The following is a 22,160-nucleotide window of genomic DNA, read 5'->3' as shown; positions in this document are numbered from 1 at the left end:
AATAAGTGATTGCAATGGAAAAAGACATCATGTCCAATGGAAAAAGACATCCAGTCATGTCCAAGCTGGTAATGAAAGTAGTGTAGAAATTAAGCTGGTGCGATAGTGACCAGTTGAAACGTGGGCTAATTGGCAATAAACTGTTGCTTTTTTTTTTTTTAACTGGGGAGGTGCTCAGACACTGGCTGGACCCAATCTGTGTACTGCTCGGACAACAAAAAATACAATCTGTTTCATTGCTCAGGGGCCAAAGTGACCTTTGGGTAGCCCACCTATTTTATCCATGAATATTTTCCATGAATATGTTACTATTGTCCTTCAAAAATATATGCCTACGACCCACTATTAAGTCCCTATAGGAATATTATAGGCAGTGATGTGGTGGTAAATAAAATACGGAGTTAAACGAGTCTGTGTTCAAGGTAAACAACATAAACAGACATCAATACAATGTTTCAGAAAAAGGGGAAAATGTTTTTTTTCCACTTTAAATGCTCTCTTCATATAACCTAATGTTACATCAGTTTGATACTATGACATAGGCCTATGCTATGAATTTAAGTGATAAGGATTTATGGTAGCCTAAAACTATGAGTAAACTCTATACGGCAAATGAAAAGGTGAGTAAAGTGAGTCCATGTCTTCTTATCCTCCACTACATCCCTGATAATAGTAATATTGTAGTCATTTTTCGTTGGGGAGGCTACAGTGTCTCCGCCTCTGGAAGTTTTTGGGTCAGAGGGAGTTTACTGCGACAGGCTAGGGCGGAACTGGCGTTTGCAGTCTACCGAAGGAAGACGGACAGCAAATCAGAGCTACAACATAAACATATAGTGAAGTATTAAAACGGTAGTGTGCGAGGCTAAAGTAGAGGTACCTCCGTTTTTTCTAACGACATCACGGATAGTGGCGTAGTTTGTTTATGGGTGTTTTGAGGGTGTTTGAACTTCCCTCACATTCTCCCCGACGTGTTTTCACGAAGGGAGGCGGTGGAACGCTCGGCAGCCATCTTTGGACCTGCCTGGGAGTGGGATTCGACAATTCTGGCACCACCGTTACTTCAAGGGTGGGGATTTTAACCTGTAATAATTTGGAAATCTGTACCATATAATCGATTGACAACATCGAGAATCATGAGGATTTAGTATAGTTAAGTATTACACCGGGCAAGATACAGGACGAATACTTTTCTTATCCCAAATTGTTTGAATTACACGACATTCTCTGCTCCGCTGAAACCTGGCCTGTCAGAGAAGGGTGAGTTTCAGCTAACTAGCTTAGCTAGCTAACATCAGATAGGTTAGCTTGCGAGCAGTCTTTCGCAGGGTGGCTAGTAATACTGGTAAAATCACGTCTTATTAATTTCGATACTTTACTACTGACGAAGTAAACATGACGTATATACTTGAATTTTGCTACATTCCCGTATGACATATAGCCTAGCTAACGTTAAGTTTGCTATGTAGCTAACCCATACAGTCAGTGTTAGCTAGTTAGGAGCTGCCAGAACCTTTGACTTGTTTGTGTGTGTGTGCGTGCAAGCGCGTGTGTGTTAGATTGTGGTGGAATTACACTTCAGACTTGGCTAGTTTGACTTTCTTGCGAGACAGCTGCAACAGCTGTTGGAAATTGGTAACTTTGAGCCAATTGTACCAAGTGCTCTCTCTAGTTGAGTAGCGACTCTAGTGAGGTGATGCCTAGCCACAGGTACTAACATTAGCTAGTTAACGTTAGAGGAATGCTGAAAGCCTAATAATGTATCACATTGTACACACTGTATCACAATGCTTTACTCCATATAGGATATTTACCTTCTATTTTAGACAAATCTTCGTCATAATATCATGCTTTTACCGTTTACCAGTGATACATTTTTATGAGAGTCTGCCTATCACTACAGACAATCCATGACTGACTAGGCCTAACTGTCAGTTTACTTTATTTGTGTCATATAGCCAAGAACTAGTTCAACATACCTTGGCAAAGAATTTTGAATCATTGTTTTTTGTCCTTTTACATGGTTGGCAAAGAGAGATCAATAGACTCACTGTTGGTTGACACTGTTGGTGATTCTATTTTATCTGGTATGGATTGGAGTGTCAAAGGAAATTACTTACCACCTGAACTTAACTTTTTTATGGGTTCATATTACATACTAATTACTAAATCATCATAAAGTGATAGCTGGATGTTGCATTTTTGTAAAAATAATGTAGCCCTACATATACATTATGGGCTGGTTTTGAGGACAGGGAGTAAGCCTAGTCCTAGACTAAGGACGTTTTCAATAGATATCTCTATTGAATTTGAACTTTAGTCTAGGACTAGGCTTAATCTCTGTCCGTGAAACCAGCCCTAAATTTGTTATTTTAATACACTTGATTGTTATGCTTGTTTGTAGTCCCAAAGTTAAATTTTGTCAGGCTTTGAACAGGCTTTGAAATGTGTTTTCTTTAACTGTGGGTTAGATATGCCTGTCTGGGAGTATATTCAAATGTTGTGCCATGGCTGTCATGTCAAGAAGACAGATGATCAGTACTCTAATTGCTCATCAGGCCCCATTCCTACCTCCCTATAGCTGTGCGAACAGGAAATGCTGAGAAATGCAGTGCAGTGAGAGCATACATTGGGAATTCCAGCCCTCCAGCTTTGTTGTCCTGTCCGGCTGCATTCTTGTGCGTGTGTGTGTGTGTGCGCTGGTTGGCATGCAAGAGTGTTTTATGAAGGTGAAGTTATCATCATCACTCACTTTTACGCTCACGTGCTTGCAGTTGAAAATGCCATCATGAGATATGACAACAAAGCTCATTCATGGCCAACAATGTAGTAAAGAACAATGGCAATAAAGAGGCACAGTGCCACATGGTAATGAGGCTTTATTTCAGGGCTGTGGCTGCATCTGTGTGGAGTAGTGAGTTGTCCAGTGTTGTTGTGGGACAAAAGATGTCTGCTGGGACTGGGGGCTGTTCCTCCCAGCCTGGGAGAGGAGAAGTCTTGTGACTCTGGCGTCAGCTCTGCGTCTGTTTGCAGCTGATCATCTGAGCTGCATGGGCTCAGTAAACTTCCCTCAGTGATCTCTCCATTACACTAATAAGGTCCAATATGACATAATATTCATTTAATATTTAAGAGGTAGCAAATAGTTGAACCTTTGATCTTGACAGCGATAGGCCTGTGTTATTTTCTGTCTGTTTTTCTTGGTAATTTTAATCACTTGTAGTGAGGCTATAAGGATGTTGTATTTGGTAGGTTCGAGTGTCTGTTTACCAAGTCCTTACAGGTTAAACAAGTAGTCCTATCACTGGAATGCTTTGTTTCTAGGCATAACTCGTGTCATCTCATCGTCACTCAGTGTGTTATGTCGGTTTCTTTGTTCGAGCAGGAGGTTGTCAACTGCAAGACAATTCTTTGTATCCTCCTTACATCTGTGTGTCTACATACCAGTCACCGAGGGTGTGAGGGAGGGGAGACTGTCAGGACACAGCCCACTGATTTTCTTACTGTAGTTGCTGTTACTATGGAAACAGGAGACTTATCTCTTCCTACCTCAGGATTTCCAACTGGCCATTCTCCACATCTCCACCTGACATCACTGCTCAGTTAATGTCTTGCTCAGCCTTCTCTCACTCCTGTTATAAGGGACTGTCAGAGGGCTGTGATTTTAGAGAATGAGCGTTCAATTACCCATTGTTTCACACTGCCTCAAATTGTCAAATGTATAAAAAAGTATAATATAACTTGTTAATAAAGCAGAGGACAACTCTTTACTATAATGTAATATACAGTATTTCATGTGACATTGTAAAATCCTATTGCATGTTGATGTTTTGAGGTGCACTTAAATGCCTCTCTATTTTCTCTATCATACTTGGCATGGCAGCTGGCTGAGAGCGACAAAACCAGAAAAATACTAATGACATCAAGAGTATATTTTTGTGGAGAAAGGTTGTTTCTGCTGTCAATGTTGAAAGGGGTTTAACAATATTCTGCATTAATATATAAGCCCCATCTAATTTACACTTGAGGCACACAGATACATTAGGCTATTTTTCATATGTTTTGTCTCATCACCCCGCTGTTGTTGTTTTTTTTTTTGTACTCAATCTTCTCTTTCCTTGTACCCTCAGCTTTGGACACGTATGAGGCCACTGTCCTGCAGATGAGCCATCGGTGGGGGCTATCAAGTCGCTGTCGCAGATCCAGATAGTTCCTGGCGGCAGCGGCATTGCCCCCCCTCATTATGCCCAACACCAGTCGGGCGGGGAGCCTGAAGGACCCCGACGTTGCTGAGCTCTTCTTCAAGGAGGATCCAGAAAAGCTCTTCTCAGATCTGCGTGAGATCGGACATGGCAGCTTTGGTGCTGTCTATTTCGTGAGTATTTCACAATATCAGGCTGTGGCCTAATCCCAAGGTTGCAAGAAATATCTTTTTTTTTTGCATACATAATCATGGATAGAAGTCGAACTTGCCCATTTGACACTGGTGACTAGATTTCACATCATGATGAGTAGGCTTTTTAGACATTTGAAGGTCATCCAGAGGATCTCGATGAGTCATTCTTTGTTTAGGATGTAGTCAGTCAGAGAGCATTTTTCTGGAGGCCTTTAGAATAATTTGAACTTTTCAGAATGATTATTGGCTTTTTCGCCTGCCTGAAAATCTTTGGTCTGTCAGCCTAAAACTTTGTAAAAACAACTTCAAATAAATAATTGAGCAAGCACAAACTTTCCAAGGCTGAAATATATATATAATATATATAATATATAATGGCATATAATATATATTTTCACACTTGGTAAATTCAATATTTAATGGTGATGTTTCTAAACTTTTATTCAAGAATCTAAAAGGTAAAATGTTGTGACATGCTGCTTTTTTTATTAGCCAAAATCTCCTGTTACTGTTTTGGAATCTGGCAGTGACAATTTTTTCCATGTGTAAAATGGGTGTAACATGGGTTTAGGCAATTATTTTCCTCCTGAATGATTTAGCCTACAGATTTACAGCAGGGGTAGGCATAGGTGTGCCATGTAGTATGCAGGTTTTCATTCCAGCCAAAAGACTACACCAGGTGATTTCACCGATTGGCACACCTTCAACCTTTGGTTGAACTGAAAACCTGCATACTCTCGACACTCCATGGCCTACCCCTGATTTACAGGCTAAGGCCCTATTCATTGATGGAAAACAGTGGAGCCTGTAGCAAACATAGCATTGATAAAGGGAAAGAAAATGAGGCATTGGACAAGGGAAGATGATCATCATGTGATGCGACACATACCAGTAAAGTTAACGAACGGCTCCTCAACTGCTTCTGTGTTAAATACGTTAGTCTAGACCACTGATCAATGAAAGATGGTCTACAGACCCTGGAAATAGTTTGAGATATGCGCGCTAGATAGCCTTGTCATCGCAAAACACGGTATGTAGCAGTGGTCAGAAATGTTTTCCAACATGCAAGAGCCAAAATATTGTTTTAAGAATCTGTAATATCACCAAGATGTCTATCCGGATGGGACTTAAATGATCAGATCACTCCGAATTCGTCGAAACACAGTAGGGGTTCTGGCCTGGAATTTTCTCATGGGTAAAAGGTGAAAAACACAGACATGGCCGATCCGGATGGGATTAACATTACTGAGTAGCGCTGTAAAAAATGAAATTACCTGACCTCTCATAGAGAAACTAATCCTGTCCAAATAGGGTTTAAGTGGATGGACAAAGTAAACAGTAGGTGGGGTAAACAAATAGTTATCACTGTTGTCCAGAAATCTTACAAAATATGAATTACTAAAAACTGGTGCTGCTACAACTACTGTGTAGCCCAGTTAGCAGTCACTGACTGCTAACTGACCAAAAAGTCACTGACCAAAAATAACTTGTGGTGATAGTAAAACTGTGAACAGAGGCATGAGAAATCACACTAATGTTTGGTGTCCTTATCATTCAGGCACGGGATGTGCGGACAAATGAGGTGGTGGCCATCAAGAAGATGTCCTATAGTGGAAAGCAATCCACCGAGGTATGATAGTTAATATTCTTGTTGATATAGTTTGTGGCTCAGGTCTGTACCTTTTTTTTTGTTTTGTTTGTCGTTTGTCGATGGTTTAATTTGTCTTCTTTTTGACATGTTCTTAGAAATGGCAAGACATAATCAAGGAGGTTAAATTCCTGCAGAGAATACAACACCCAAACAGCATAGAGTACAAAGGATGTTATCTGCGAGAGCACACTGCCTGGGTAAGATTATACATGAGAGCGTCAATGGTGATGGTGATACTGTATGACAACAATGTAGTGCCATTGATTGATTGATAAAGAGGAGATAAAACAAATTCACAAACAATGTCCTTTTCCGTTGTAGCTGGTGATGGAGTATTGTCTAGGCTCCGCCTCAGATTTGTTGGAAGGTGAGTTGAAATTCTTTTTGAACTTATGATCATTGTGACTAATTCAAAGCAAGTAGTCTCTTTTGAAGTTTGTCCTTGTGACATCCTCATGATTTGCAATGCTTTTGCAATCTGCTTGGTGAATGTGTCCCTTCCAGTTCACAAAAAACCTCTACAAGAAGTGGAAATTGCTGCAATTACCCACGGTGCTCTTCAAGGGTTAGCTTATCTTCACTCCCACAACATGATTCACCGGTGAGTGTGTTAGTGTTTGGGAGCATGCTGGGCATCAAGTACTTACACCCTCAGGCAATGTGACCACTAAGTGAATCTCTTCCGCTATGTGTTCAACAGAGATATCAAGGCGGGCAATGTCTTGCTGACAGAGCCAGGGCAGGTGAAACTGGCAGATTTTGGTTCTGCCTCCATTGCCTCTCCTGCCAACTCCTTTGTGGGGACGCCATATTGGTATGTTGCAAAATTTGTATATTAATGTTCCCTCTTGTTGCATTTTTACAAATATTTATTTTAATAGCGCCTTGCATCTGTGTTATTGTGCTAAATATGTTTGTTTTCTTAGGATGGCCCCAGAAGTGATATTGGCTATGGACGAGGGTCAGTATGATGGAAAAGTGGACATTTGGTCTTTGGGAATAACCTGCATCGAATTAGGTAAGTTCACTGTTCCATATGGCCTGTCTCAGATCTAGCCTGTCTGTTGTTTCACTGCTTATATTCAGACATCTTGTTTGACAATGTCTCATGGCCAGGATCCAAGAATTTGATTTGTGTTCACTAATTTAGTCAGTGACATTTATTGATGCTCTTCCTTCCTCTTCAATTTCACTGTTCTTTTGAACATTGCAAGTAAATCTGACTCCCATGTGACTTGCCACTTGGTTTACAGCTGAGAGGAAGCCTCCACTGTTCAACATGAATGCGATGAGTGCCTTATACCATATAGCGCAGAATGAGAGCCCAACACTACAGTCTAGTGAATGGTGAGTTGTAAATTTTAAAGGGGTTGTGTATTGTAAATAAAATGGTTTCCTTAAAATACCTAAAAATTTCTACCCTATTTCCACATTTTAGGACGGATTATTTCCGAAACTTTGTAGATTCTTGCCTTCAGAAATTTCCCCAAGACAGACCCAACTCAGAGGAGCTGTTAAAGGTAAGAATTAAAAAGGTTGACGGTGGCAAACATATATTACTTTTGGATCTAACCAAAGAACAGATATTAATACTTTTAGTCAAGGATTTATCAGAATTTTGGATTGTTTGTGATTGGTTGTGATCTTTTCTGTCTCCCTCTTCCAGCATGCATTTGTACAGCGTGAGCGACCAGAATCTGTTCTAATGGACCTGATCTTGCGAACTAAGGATGCAGTGCGGGAGCTGGACAATCTGCAGTATCGCAAAATGAAGAAGATCCTGTTTCAGGAGGCCCACAATGGCCCCACAACCGAGGCACAAGATGAGGAGGAGGTCTGTCATTTGTTTCAGCTGCTGCTATCTTGCTCCCCTCTCTTTCTCCATCTCCATGTCTTCTCCTGTTTGTTGAGGTTGTGCATTAGTTCTGTGCAAAAGTATGGCATTGTTTTCACCTTGTTCCTGCCGTGTGTTGTCCCCAGGAGCCCGAGCACAGTGTGGGCAGGACAGGCACAGTGAACAGCGTGGGAAGCAACCAGTCCATCCCTAGTATGTCAATCAGCGCCAGCTCCCAGAGCAGCTCTGTCAACAGTCTAACGGATGCTGGCGACGACAAGAGTGAGCTGGACATGGAGGGAGACCACACGGTCATGTCCAACAGCTCTGTCATACACCTCAAACCGGTGAGTTACGTTGGAAGGAGTTGAGGTTCCAGTCTGCTCTGCAGCCATGACTTATAAGATTATATTTTATTATTATAGGGTATTTGAAATACATTATTCTCTGTTTTTAAAATATGATGCATTAGATTAATTCATTATACAATATAAGCCACTGGTTTGTCTGATTCCTGTGCAGTATTTTGTTCTGCTGTTAACATGTTTTGCTATGCATTTTTTGCATACCCTCAGGAGGAAGAGACATACCCTGAAGACTCTGAACCTCACACCCGGCCAACTGAGCCACAGTCTCCCCCTGCACACACTCCACGGCCAAAGCGCAACCGCGAACACTTTGCCACTATACGCACAGCCTCTCTGGTAAGACCACAGTTATTGTACAAACAGATCATTTGAATAAGGGACCTGCTTGTGCTTCTCCTGGAAATCTTCCACATCAGTATTTTTGTAAAAGTCAGTAGGCACTATTTTCTATTGACATATTGCCCTTAAGATCAGTGAATCAAAATGTGGCGCTGATGCCATGACAAGGTCCAGCTTGAAGCATTTATACAGGTGGAGATAATTATCTAAAAAATCCTTTCTACCTCTCTCCCAAAAGATGCATACTATGGTCACAGAAATGTTGTCTGGGCACAATGGCTCTGATCCTTACAATTTGTTGCTTATAGTTGGTGAGCTAGGAATTGAAGCTTATTCTACTGTTGCAGTCATTGTAAGCTCTGGAAATTGCTCTGGATAAGCCAGTGAAATGCCTAAAATGTAACCAAAAACTTCTCTCCTGTCTTTTGGCATACACTGACTACGTTTACATGGACTGCAATAATCCGACTATTGACCTTATTCTAAATAAGACAATATTTCGATTAAGGTGTTTACATGACTTGTTTATAGAATATTCCATTCATATTCCCGTTTACATGCTACAGAAAATAGTTTGATTAATGACTGAAGACGCACGCCCACATTACGTCCCTACGTCCTACGTTAAATTACGGAGTTTCCCTCCGTAATTTAACCTGAAACCCTTTCTGTCATGTTTCTACCGTGGTAGGGACAAAATGTTGGGACTTCTTTTTACCAGTGGCAGTCATCTTTTCTTCTGTAAACAAGTTGCGCAACACTCGCTGGAAGCTAGAGCATGTGTTGTCAAGTAGTTGGATTGCCGTACGTGTCGCAAAATGCTGCAAAAACTCCGATAGGACGTCATAGTGCAATTAAGGTGTATACATGTCTACAATGCACTTCAATAATGCGACTAAGATCAGAATACTCCACGTCTTAATTCGACTATTGCTTACTTCGACTATGACCTTATTCAGGTTAAGGTAATCAGAAAATGCTGTTTACATGGCAGTGTCTTATTCAGAGTATTGTCTTAATCGGGTTAATATCGGAATATTGCAGTCCATGTAAACATGCTCAACGAGACTCGTCTATTAGCCCCCCCCCCCACACTCACCCAGCAGCAGTATAATGAGAATCTGTGTGTTGCATTTGCCAGGTCACCCGCCAGATGAAGGAGCATGAGCAGGATTCTGAGTTACGGGAGCAGATGTCAGGCTACAAGCGCATGCGGCGGCAGCACCAGAAACAGCTGATGGCTCTGGAAAACAAGTTGAAGGCTGAGATGGATGAGCACAGACTCCGCCTGGACAAGGAGCTGGAGAACCAGAGGAATAGCTTTGCCCAGGAGATGGAGAAACTCATCAAGAAGCACCTGGCATCCATGGACAAAGATGTATGTTTTCACCTTACTTATTTATGTTCACTTAAGACTTAGAGGCTACTATTTCGCCTAGAGCACGCTGATTTACAATGTGCTTTTCTCCATCAGGCAAAAACGTTTACCAATGATGAAAAGAAGTTTCAACAGCACATCCAGAGCCAGCAGAAGAAAGAGCTCAACAGCTTCTTAGAATCACAGAAACGGGAGTACAAACTTCGTAAGGAACAACTCAAAGAGGTAGGAGGATTCAGTTTCATTCTTGCTCCATACAGCAAGCTCCAAAAGTATTTTGACAGTGACATATTTTGGATTTTGTGGTTTCATTGTCTTATAACATCAGTTGATATCACAATGTTATAACTATGCTTGTCATTTTACTCCCTATTAGCAAATAGGCATCTATCAGTATTAAGAAGTAAATTCTTCTAATGCCCCCCCCCCCCCCCCCTTTTTGTCCTCCCTTTAGGAGTTGAATGAAAATCAGTCAACACCTAAGAAGGAGAAGCAGGAGTGGCTGTCCAAGCAGAAGGAGAACTTCCAGCACTTCCAGGCAGAGGAGGAGGCCAACCTGATGCGCAGACAGAGGCAGTACCTAGAACTGGAGTGCCGCAGGTTCAAAAGGAGGATCCTGATTGCTCGCCACAACATTGAACAAGACTTAGTGCGCGAGGTAAGCTCTCTCTCCTCCACAGTCTGCTATGCTGTTTGTGGCAAAGTATTTTGCCAGTAGTTTTTGTTTTCTTTTTACTGGAAACTCGTGAAATCTTATATTTCTGATCAGAACTGTATCTCAGGCCACAGCATAGACTGTCAGTTATTGATTCTTACCATTTCTTTGGCTACATGTTAAAACATGTTTGAAAATTGATGCTTGGTTTTCTATCAAGTCCCCTCAGTTTCTGTAGGGCATAAGTATTGGAACAAATTAACCTGTCCCTGCATGACTTCAGGAATGGTGATTAGAGGGCAATGTGTTTTGGTGTGTACATGAGCTCAAGGCCTGGAGGCTAGAGTTAGACATATATCGTCATATATTTTCTGTCAGCCTTGGTGACTCTGTATCCTCCTCAGTGCCTCTCCTTGCAGAGTCCCTCAGGGTTCTATTCTCAGGCCAATCCTTTTTTCCCTTTATATGCTCCCCTTAGGATCCATTCTTATAAAATATGGCATCTCGTTCCACTGTTATACAGATGACACACAAATGTACCTGCCTTTGAAACGGAAAGATGCAAACTCTTTAAAACCATTGTTGGACTGTCTCAAGGACATCAAAGCTTGGATGGCCTTAAACTTTTTAAACTTCAATGAGAGTAAAACTGAAGTCCTGATATTTGGACCCAGTGGTGCCTGTGACACCTCTCATATGGACCTGTGCTCCCTGGAACCATATGTAAAACCCACTGTAAAAAATCTGGGTGTGATAATGGACAGTGATTTTAAATTGGACAAACAGATAAACTCAATGATAAAATCTAGCTTTTTCCAGCTGAGGCTCTTATATAAGGTCAAGTCTTTTTTATCGTTTAGTGATTTTGAAAGGGTTATACATGCTTTCATCTCGTCCCGAGTCTCCCGACTTAATGCCCTTTATGTTAGCCAGGCCTCCCTCTCACGCTTGCAGTTGGTCCAGAATGCTGCAGCTCGTCTTTTAACAGGAACACGCAAGCGAGAGCACATTTCCCCCCGTACTGGCCTCCCTCCACTGGCTCCCTGTACATTTTAGGATTGATTTTAAGATTTTATTGTTTGCCTACAAATCATTAAATGGGCTAGCTCCAACCTATCTCTCTGACCTTTTACAACCACACGTCCCATTAAGGTCACTCAGGTCCGCTGACCAGTTGCTTCTGGTTGTCCCAAGGTCTAGGTTGAAGCACAGGGGAGATTGCGCCTTTGCAATTGTAGCCCCCAAACTATGGAACAAGTTGCCTCTGCATGTTAGGCTGGCCCCTACACTGCCCGTTTTTAAATCCCGTCTCAAAACACATTTTTATTCCTTGGCTTTTAACTCAGTATGAGAGTTGCCTTTCTTTTTCTTATGGTCTTATTACTTTTATTATTTTATTGTCCTTTTGTCTTTTAAACTGGTCTTTGGTTTATGGTTTTTGCTATTTTGATTGTACAGCACTTTGGTCAACTGTTGTTGTTTTTAAATGTGCTTTATAAATAAATTTGGATTGGATTGGATATATGTATTACCCTCTATAGGGCTGAATTCATTATACCTCTGAAATTCCAGTTGGATGTAACAGGCTGCAGTTAAGACTCTGCAGAGTATCTCAAAGGAAGATATCAACAAAGTCTGGTCTTCTTGATGGTCTTAAATTTTACAAAGGCAGACATAGGTGTTGGCCAATTTATCGATTTGGCCAATAAAGGCTTCCACAAACATTCAGAAACTGCAGGATGTTGACACAGATTATGGCCAGTTACGCTGTTTGGTGATTAATAAGAAATAGTGTTTACTGTTGCTGTTCATTGGAGCTTTTTCCCAGTATTTGCTTGGGATGCGTTTACAGTGTCGGTTCTGCATGGAAAGGATACCTTGAAGAAGTCAAGCTGGCTACTGTACAAACACTAAGATGCTCTGTATTTATTTTGGTGACATGACATTTATTAAGAAGTCAGACCAAATTGCAATTATTCTGTCGACATTCTAGTAAATGTATTACTAATTATAGCTTCTCAGTCATAATTATATTATTTTGGGCATATTTCTGTATTTACTTAAATCATCTTTTTAAAATAGTATTCCCTCTGGTACTACTCCACTTGAAGTCATGGTTTGATATATATATGTATGTATATATACAGACTGTTGGGTCCTCCTGGCGCAGTTTTGCTGGTCCAAAACTATGACTAGAAGTTTATTTTAATCAACAATTGGTATGTATAAAATCCCCGGACCTTCTGCGTAAAAGCCTCGACCTTTTAGTGAGTGTCTCCAGCTGTCATGACAACCAAGATCACAGAGAGGACACAGCATGCTCTTGGAATGGCTATTCACCAAGATGGTCTGACGTGTCACTTTGGGGGCCTAGAGAATATTTTGGAAGAATTTCATCTTGCAATGCTGACTGTTAGCATTGACCAATACACAGGACTTGATGTTGCAATCCTTTGTGCCATAATCGAGGATGAGCATTCATACAGAAGCCCAATTCATAAGTCAAAAGAATGATGTACTAACCCACAAAAGGTAGCTATAGAGGACATCAGGCTGTGTTGTCATAAATTTACAGACCATCAGACAGGCAGCCCATTCACCAGCCAGCTAATCTAAATGTTACAGGGTTGAGTGTGTGAGTGTGGGTCACTGGGGTTATCAATTAGACACCTCCCATCACAGATGTTTCGTTGAATTCGGCCCATGACCCTCCAGAAGGCTCAACAGTGATTTCAGTCTCAACAGCGGCGTCCCAGAACCCCCCTCCACACCCGCTCTCCATGCCAAATACAGCTAAAGTCTGCAACACTACCCTGTACCTACGCTTGGGCTTATCCCTAAATCCCAACATTGCTCAATAATTTCTAAACTCGCTATTGATTTCAACAGCAATAAGCTAATGGGACTGCTGACACTGCTGGCTTGGAACGGCCCGCTCAGCAGATCAGAAACCGATTTGTATCAGCAAACAATTATACCAAGAGCAGAGAACAGTGTGTCAGTACTCCCTCCGGCTACTATTTGTATACTATCATATGATGTATAACTTCTGTTTTAATCATAAAATGGATAATCATTGATTTCCATAACATTCTAAAGAGTCAATGTACCAGCAACCATGCCACTAATGAACCCAGAGCGACCATGCAACTATCATACACTCTGTCAGATAGAATGTCACAAACAAAAGCACTATGCAGATGGCGGGTTGATGAAGATGTTTACATGTCACAGCAACCTGTTTAATATTGGAGCAAGCCAGGCATCGTAACTGGATTTCCTGTAATTGGAGTGCGTCTTACCTTTATTTTTCTTTTTAAATGGCCAGTTAATCGGCTTGTTTTTAATCCTAAAAATTGGTATCAGACGTTGAAATCCTTATTCAGGTGACCTCTAATAAGTATAAGGTATGTGACCAAACGTGACTATATTCAGCTTGAAATTACTTTGTCTCAATACTGAATAACCTAAAGGGACTGACCACAACAACCGCTATTTAACATCTATTAAAAATGTATATTCATAGCTGAGGTAGACCGTATCTACTTTTGCTGAACATTTATTTTGTGACTAGAATCTGCAAAAAAGAACCAATTTCACACCATTTCCTTAATAATTTACTGACTGTAATAGGAGTATGTTATGTTCTGCTCTTTGTCCAAAAATTATATTCATAGTTCTCATTTAATTCCCAAACTGGCATTCCTCCCTTAAGATTAAGATCCTGTATTATTTTTGGTTTATTACAATCTCGTCTTTGTCCCTGTGTGTGTGTGTGCTTAATTAGGAGCTAAACAAGCGTCAGACCCAGAAGGACTTGGAACATGCCATGCTTTTGCGACACCATGAGTCCATGCAGGAGCTGGAGTTCCGCCAGCTCAACACCATCCAAAAGATGAGGGCCGAGCTGATCCGCCTGCAGCACCAGACCGAGCTCACCAACCAGCAGGAGTACAACAAGAGGAGGGAGAGGGAACTCAGACGCAAACACGTCATGGAGGTTCGCCAGCAGCCCAAGAGCCTCAAGGTGAGAACCCATCTTAACTTTCTGATGACTAGCACTGAATGCGCAACTGAATACTTGTGGGCATGTGTGTGCATGTACATACATTTTAAGATGTAGGCTAGTAGTCAGGAGTCGTAACTCTCAGCCGACAATGACATTTTCCTGATATAATTTTTTTTTATAATAGTGAAATGCAGCCTTGGGCAGCTATGGCATTTGTGCAATTAGCAAATTCAGAATTTGTGTAGCAGACCTATTAACATACCTACTATAGTCTCTAGGCCAATAGATAAAAACACTTTCAATTCCATGTGCAGTACAATGCAGTTAGTAGTTTGCCAGTTTGTGCAATACAAGACTGGAAAGTATGTGTGACTGACCTTTTTTCTTTCTTTTAAATGAGTTTTACTGTTTTTTTGTAACATCAAGCCAAAAATGACTAGCATGGCTTATTAGCATGCCAGTATGGTAGACTAGCAACTAGCAAGCTAATATTGGGTAGCCATTCAGAAGCAAGATTGCTCAGTGGTAAAGATAAAATGGACATGTTGACAAATGTAATGATAAAAAAGTCAGACAAAAAGACTTCAAATTCCAGTTAAAAAATACTTCAAATTCCAGTTAAGTTAAAATGTAATTGTTGACTTGAATAGTATTATGTTTACAAGTTGTGTTTTTGCACATTCAAGAGTTTTGAGCCAAAACATTAAAACAATCTGTTGCTGTCTGAATACTTTTGGAGCTGCACTGGATATATAGGCAGTTATACTGGTTATCAGAAAATTATGTTTGCTTTTAAATGTGAAGAAATTTGTCATGCTACATTTTAAGAGTTGTTTGAATATTGGCAAGAAGATTGAGCAAACATTCATAGGCTATATTTTCTCTGATCCATTTAAAGAGAATGAAGGGGGCAAGTTGACCTGTTTTATGAGATATACAGTTCAATTTGACAAATGTCAAATGTTCATGTAAATCTAGAAAATCATCATCTCTAGAAATGATCCTGTCAGTTACTGTCAGTTACAATATGTATCCAAATATTAACAAATTCATGGGACTAGCAGGACTGCCTGATATTGGAGATTCACATTAGACAGGAGACGGTGCTTGTGCTTTTTGAGAGCTTGCTGCTATTATCTCTCATGCCTACAGTCCATTATTTGAGAGTGTTTGGATCTGCACTGGATATATAGGCAGTTATACTGGTTATCAGAAAATTATGTTTGCTTTTAAATGTGAAGAAATTTGTCATGCTACATTTTCTCCCCCACACCCCACCATATGGCAGTCCAAAGAGCTACAGATCAAGAAGCAGTTCCAGGACACCTGTAAGATCCAGACCCGGCAGTACAAGGCCCTGAGGAACCATCTGCTGGAGAGCACACCAAAGTCAGACCACAAGGCTGTCCTGAAGCGTCTGAAGCAGGAGCAGCACCGCAAACTCGCCATCTTGGCAGAGCAGTATGATCACTCCATCAATGAGATGCTCTCCACTCAGGCGGTAAGTCTGGGAATCTCAGGAATGCAGAAACTCAGAGTTGTGACGTACAGACATGAAGGTGCCAGACTACATTAAAATTAGCTAACTTAAGAGGATGTGTCCTACCCAGTTATGATTGCGTATGGTGTTGACCTCTTGGCCCCTGCTCCTCTGTCCTCAGCTGCGTCTGGATGAGGCTCAGGAGGCCCAGTGCCAGGTTCTACGCATGCAGCTACAGCAGGAGCTGGAGCTTCTCAACGCCTACCAGAGCAAGATCAAGATGCAGACAGATGCCCAGCATGACCGTGAGAGGAAGGACCTGGAGCAGAGGGTGTCTCTCAGGAGGGCCCTACTGGAACAGAAGGTTCTCCTCTATAAATTATTTACATGTAGAGATTTACATCGCTCTGCTCAGCATAGTATAACATGCTTTCATTGTAATTTCAAATTCTGAACCTGCACAGTGGCCTATTGAGGTAGGGCAAAATGTTCTTAAGAGTTGTTTGAATATTGGCAAGAAGATTGAGCAAACATTCAGTCTTGCTATATTTTCTCTGATCCATTTAAAGAGAATGAAGGGGGCACCTTGAAGTTTACCTGTTTTATGAGATATACAGTTAAATTTGACAAATGTCAAATGTTGTTCATGTAAATCTAGAAAATCATCGTCTCTAGAAATGATCCTGTCAGTTACTGTCAGTTACAAGATGTATCCAAATATTAACAAATTCATGGGACTAGCAGGACTGCCTGATATTGGAGATTCACGTTAGACAGGAGACGGTGCTTGTGCTTTTTGAGAGGCGATGTTCAGTAGCTCTGCCCTGAAATGTACGTTGTGGCAGCTCACTGCCATTATCTCTCTTGCCTACAGTCCATTATTTGAGAGTGTTTGGATGGTGGTGGCCCTGATAACAGTTTGTGTAAATAAGTAATGCCCCAGCCTCTGTTGATATGTGTGAAAGCATTGATCCTAAGTGTACTGAATATCCCCTAATTCCCCAGCTCATTTTGGGTCTAAGTGAAAGGCTTTGATATCCTTTGGGTCTTGCTCAGATATACCTTAAAAGGATGCAGCAGAGCTGAATTCATTGTTGACTGCAAGCATGAACCATTTTCTGCTCTGTCCCTAATATTGTGGCTTTTGTGGTTCTTGGTCTCCTTTGAAAAACTTATCGCCATAGGCTTGGAATAAATATAACATAAGAAATCATTAATTATAAATAGCCAATTATGTCTCATAAGCCTTCACCTGTCCTCTTTGTCCTACAGTCATTTATTACATCTAACACTGACATTAAAGGTCTACATCATTCATTCTTCTTTGGCATGGAATATACAGGGAACAATTTTCGTCAGAGAAGAGTGGATGGCAGCCCCTTGTTAACATGAAATTTTAAATGCATTCCGCATACAGATTTTAGGAAAAATGTTTCTATAGCCAACAACTAAACTTGCTCACCAACCACATTATTTGCTAGCAGTTGTCAAACCTGTAGATTATTGAAAAACTGTAGTTCATCGTAAATTATTTAGTTGCTTTGTGTGCCCCCCTCCGCCTTTTTAAAAGTATTGTATAGATTTTGAAAATGTACATGAACCCTGACATTTACTCTGTTTATTTCTGTTTCTAGATTGAGGAGGAGATGTTGTCCCTGCAGAACGAACGCTTGGAGCGAATCCGGAGCCTGCTGGAGCGTCAAGCCCGAGAGATTGAGGCTTTTGACTCGGAGAGCATGCGCCTGGGCTTCAGCAACATGGTGCTGTCTAACCTCTCCCCAGAAGCCCTCAGCAATAGCTTTCCAGGGGCTCCAGGAAGTTGGAGTCACCATCAACAACAGCACCAGTCTGGGGGCTCTCAAGGGCCACACTGGGGCAGCGGTGGTTCAGGTGCAGGGGCGAGCCACCAAGGCGGCCATCACCACTATCACTCCAGTCAGGGCGGGGCACCTATGCAGCAAGGCTGGGGGCAAGGCATGCAGGGAGGTGGAGGTCCCCAGCCATGGGGTCATCCATCAGCAGGAAACCTCTCCCGAAGCAGCGGAGGTGTGCAGAACAGCCCCCAGGCAATGAGGAGGACACCCTCAGGAGGGCGCAGTGAGCAGAGCATGAGCAGGAGTACCAGTGTCACCTCTCAAATATCAAACGGGTCGCACCTTTCCTACACATAGATCCCCTATCAGCCCTGGAGTCAGAGTCTGAGCATGGGGATGTAGAATCCAGTACACACAGCGGGACAGAGTATTAGCTGAGCTCTACAACTCTCTCTCTCTGCTACATTTCCCCTCCGTTTCTCCCATGTACAGATGTGGATGTGTGATGAAATAAATGTTGCTCAGGTCAAAAGGGCTGGAAGAGGCACGGCCCCTCCTCACAGCAGTTTATCAGCACACATACAGATCCTTTAATTTGTTGTTACATAAATAATTTGAGTATCAACACGTAATACTCCCACCTTTTTTTATTTACAGCTCTCCTATGGAAATCATTTTTATAAATATATATTTTGTGCTATTTCACAGCCATTGCTCTCATTTTGCACATGAAACACTGTTAAAAAGCCTTTGACATGTGTTAACTATGTCCTTATGTAGTGTCAAGCAATCACAGTAAGCTAATTTTGTTTAGGAAACCCCCCGATTCATATTCATTTATACACTGGCCTAGTCTCACATGGTGGTTAAAAACCCAGCAGTTCTAACGGAAGATGCTTTGCTGTTCTGATGCCAGCCTGCTGTAATGGTCATCGTGATAAATTAGATGCCTTCTTTTTTCAGTAGTTATATTTCACTTGGTTTCCTGGTCATCAGCCAAAATGAGACTTTACAAATCCAGAGCCAAATAAACTAATCTTAACTGTTTCAGGCTTAATAGTTATGCTACAACTCTAATATTGTGCCTTTTTAACCTTTGATAATAGAATTAAGTCTCAGTCAGATGTTTATATTTTAATGTTTTAAATCTCAAATCAGCATTTGAGATAAATGCCAGTGTATTTTTAGTTTATTGTTTTCTTAACTTTAAATTTTAATGTTATACACTGGTATTTTTAGTTGACATAAAAGGTCCCAAAGTCTTTTCTCAAATTTGTTATATTCACTGTATGTATGTATGCAGTAATGTTGGTGTTATGAAGTCTTATAAATTGTGAAAAATAGAACGTTATTTGCTCATATCAGTAACTATATTTATAGGTCTGACAAACAGATTTAGAGTGGTGGTACTCTGGAGGTGAACTTGGGAACAGCTGCTTTAAGGAGAATGTCAATGTGTAACGCCACATGAATTGTGAGGAAAGAGTAGACTCCTTTGCCTTTAAAAAGGACCCTAGAATTAATCTGTTGATTTTATTAGTGCCTTTTAAAACTGCTGCCTTTTCAAAGCACTTTATACAGCTAAATATGTATAATGTTAAAATGAATATTTTACTTTTTTTTTTTTTTTTGAGCAAAGCACCTGGAGGATGAGTGTTTTGTTGGTATGTAGTTGAGTGGAGGAAATGGTCAAGAAATAGTCTAGCTAACGTGTGTTGTGATTTTTAGGAACAATTTCCCAAGCGCAGACAAGGCCTAATATGAGGCAACCGATATGTATCCAAACAGAGAATCTCCATTTGATTATTTTTTGTTTGCTTTTGCTTCCTTGCAGCTTTTACTTTCTTGCAGCTTTTACTGTGTCCTGGAAACATAGCTGTAGTTGGTATCTCTTATATGTCTTTTATGCATAATTGTGAATCAGTAGATTACAGGATGTGAGGATGCTGCAGGCATTTTATGATGGGTATATAAAGCTTTTTTAGCTTTTTTTTCTTCCCTGTTTTGACCATAATTTCCATCAAAGAAATTGACTAAACTGAAGAGAGACCATAATGTGCAGGCTGTTTGTTTAAGGTAATTGTCTTGACCATGACAGCAGGCTTGGCAATACTAAGAATATGAGAACAGAAAGCTACAACACTGTTTAAAAATATGTTGGGGCCCAGTTGAGCAACACTATGAACACAAAAGGTGCTAAGTAATCAATGTTAAACCATCTCATCAGTACCTAAGAACAATGGTGAGTGAATCAAGCACATGTTCTCATTATGGCTTTGTAGCATGTAAATATAACATGGAAAAGGCGGACACGGTAAGAACAGCAGATTTCAAAATGAATAAATGTGGCAAAAGCACTTAAGTAGTCCTTTGATACCCCTAGCAGTTTCTCCTCCTGTTACAGACCAGAAAACTTCCCTGAACCATTTCTTTCTCCTGTTCTTTTTTTTTCTTTCTTTCAAGTGGGCTTTCAAGAGAATTTGAAACACTTAAACATTTAATAGGCCTATAAGGAAAACGATCCAGAGATGATTACGATATATCCTCCCACGAATCACTAAGCTGGAGTTCAATGTTCATATTGTGCATATTTTTATGAGATAAAACATTTAAAAACTAAACTTGCATTACAAGAAAAGAATTTCTAAAACTAACATTATTTAACTGACGGACTACACTGATATTAGAAAACCTTGCGCTCTCAAAGCAGAAATGGTGTTGAGTTGTCTGGAAAAAAAAAAAAGCTTATGGTTTGTGTACACAGACTCAAAATGCTTCATGTGCATGCATTTGCTGTCATTTTCTTTAAATGCCACTCATTTTGTCAACTGGCCATTTGTGAGAATTATCATTACAGACTCGATTGTTCCTCTGCTTATTTGTTGATCATTTCTCCCCATTCCAATCTCATTCACAGCCACTAGATTTATAACCATTTAAATGTTGGCTCTTTTTGAATGTCATGCTGTGATAAATTCTTATCAGATTTAAGGGCACACAAATGCTGGGATCCTTTCTTCAATAGGTGGGATTTTTATTTTCCACTTGTATATACCCTGCCCTACTTTAGAAAGCATGCATTATATCATGTTACATACCGTAGGTTTTGTCCCAAAACTCTCAAACACTTTCCTTCTTTGTTTTCTTTTTAACACCAAGTGAAAAGCTCCAGCTACTGTAACACAGCAGGTTGTATTCAAGTCTTTTCTGATTTATTAATATTCAGTAAAAAAAAAAGAAAAAAGAAAAGTGGGAATGTATTTAAGATTATTGGGATCTTACCTTAAGTCAAAGCCAAGGCCAATAGTTTGAATGTCAGGCCAATCAAACCTCACTTATATAATGCCAACCTTAAGTTTTATGCACACTTTTTGTTCACTTTTATGTCAATGTTCTGTGTGAGGGAGTCTGATATTGTTGTTGATAATTGTCATTCATAAGACCTCTCCACCAACCTGGATTTTATTTTATTTTTTACTTAAACATTGATGTCAAATTTTGTCCTACTGACTGAAAGCATATGGGATACTGAATGAGAGACGGCAACAGAAAATGGAGATCTTTCCTCTGGTCAAACACTGTGCCATACCTGAGTTGCCAAGCCCAGACACCACTGCATTGTTTCATCTCCATGATTATACCTATCGTTGGGCCAATGGCACGAAATGTATGAAACATATAAACCAGTTGGTTCTGGTCTAGTGGCCAATATAAAGAGGCTTGAAAAGATGAAGCGGTGACAGGCAAATTATGAAAAGAGAGATTGCATTTCTTTGAAGATGTCAGTATTCTTCTTTGGCACAACATTACCACTACAACTCATATAACCTGTATTAAAATGTATAGATGGTGAAACATGTTATTGAATGTCTGAGAGATTATGAAGATACTACATAAGAGATGGAAAAGTACTAAAAGTGGATTTAAATTGTGTAAAAAGATTCATAAAACAGAAGAATAAAAAAAAACAACTAGGATCAAATGTACTATTTTGTTTGTATTATAATTACTATTGTGTTGGCAGAGGGATATTGAACAGAAATCAGCTGTAATAAAGTAATTTTAGTATAACTTGCCCTGTCGTTTTTTTTTCCGAAATCATGGATGTATTAAGGTCGAAATAAGTTAACTTCCTGATTTTGCCGGGGACCCCTGAAACCCGTCTTAACACCTCCTGGAGGTCCCTGGACCCCAGTTTGGGAACCGCTGCTCAAACTGGTCCCAAACCGGAAACACATG

The 22,160-nt window shown here is 40.5% G+C and overlaps 1 protein-coding gene across 1 annotated transcript; it reads left to right on the top strand.

Annotated features, from left to right (window-relative positions):
- Nucleotides 1–795: 795 nt before the first annotated feature.
- Nucleotides 796–21,972, top strand: taok1a (TAO kinase 1a). Its single transcript, XM_071539771.1, has 20 exons — nucleotides 796–1,257; nucleotides 4,128–4,372; nucleotides 5,952–6,023; nucleotides 6,140–6,241; nucleotides 6,366–6,411; nucleotides 6,549–6,645; nucleotides 6,745–6,858; nucleotides 6,971–7,062; nucleotides 7,298–7,391; nucleotides 7,483–7,564; nucleotides 7,711–7,878; nucleotides 8,025–8,225; nucleotides 8,454–8,582; nucleotides 9,727–9,963; nucleotides 10,060–10,188; nucleotides 10,418–10,621; nucleotides 14,406–14,645; nucleotides 15,916–16,128; nucleotides 16,289–16,471; nucleotides 17,742–21,972. Exons 2-20 carry the CDS (start codon nucleotides 4,241–4,243, stop codon nucleotides 18,276–18,278), a joined length of 3,072 nt encoding a protein of 1,023 aa, XP_071395872.1. The 5' UTR covers nucleotides 796–1,257; nucleotides 4,128–4,240; the 3' UTR covers nucleotides 18,279–21,972.
- Nucleotides 21,973–22,160: the final 188 nt, after the last annotated feature.

The sequence above is a fragment of the Centroberyx affinis genome, unplaced genomic scaffold (assembly GCF_046629955.1).
Source record: "Centroberyx affinis isolate AG114_WGS23_722 - 3 ecotype Tasmania unplaced genomic scaffold, CSIRO-AGI_Caff_v1 ptg003519l_1, whole genome shotgun sequence".
NCBI lineage: Eukaryota > Metazoa > Chordata > Actinopteri > Beryciformes > Berycidae > Centroberyx > Centroberyx affinis.
The sequence above is the reverse complement of the archived record's forward strand: the minus strand, read 5'-3'. Positions and strand labels throughout refer to the sequence as shown.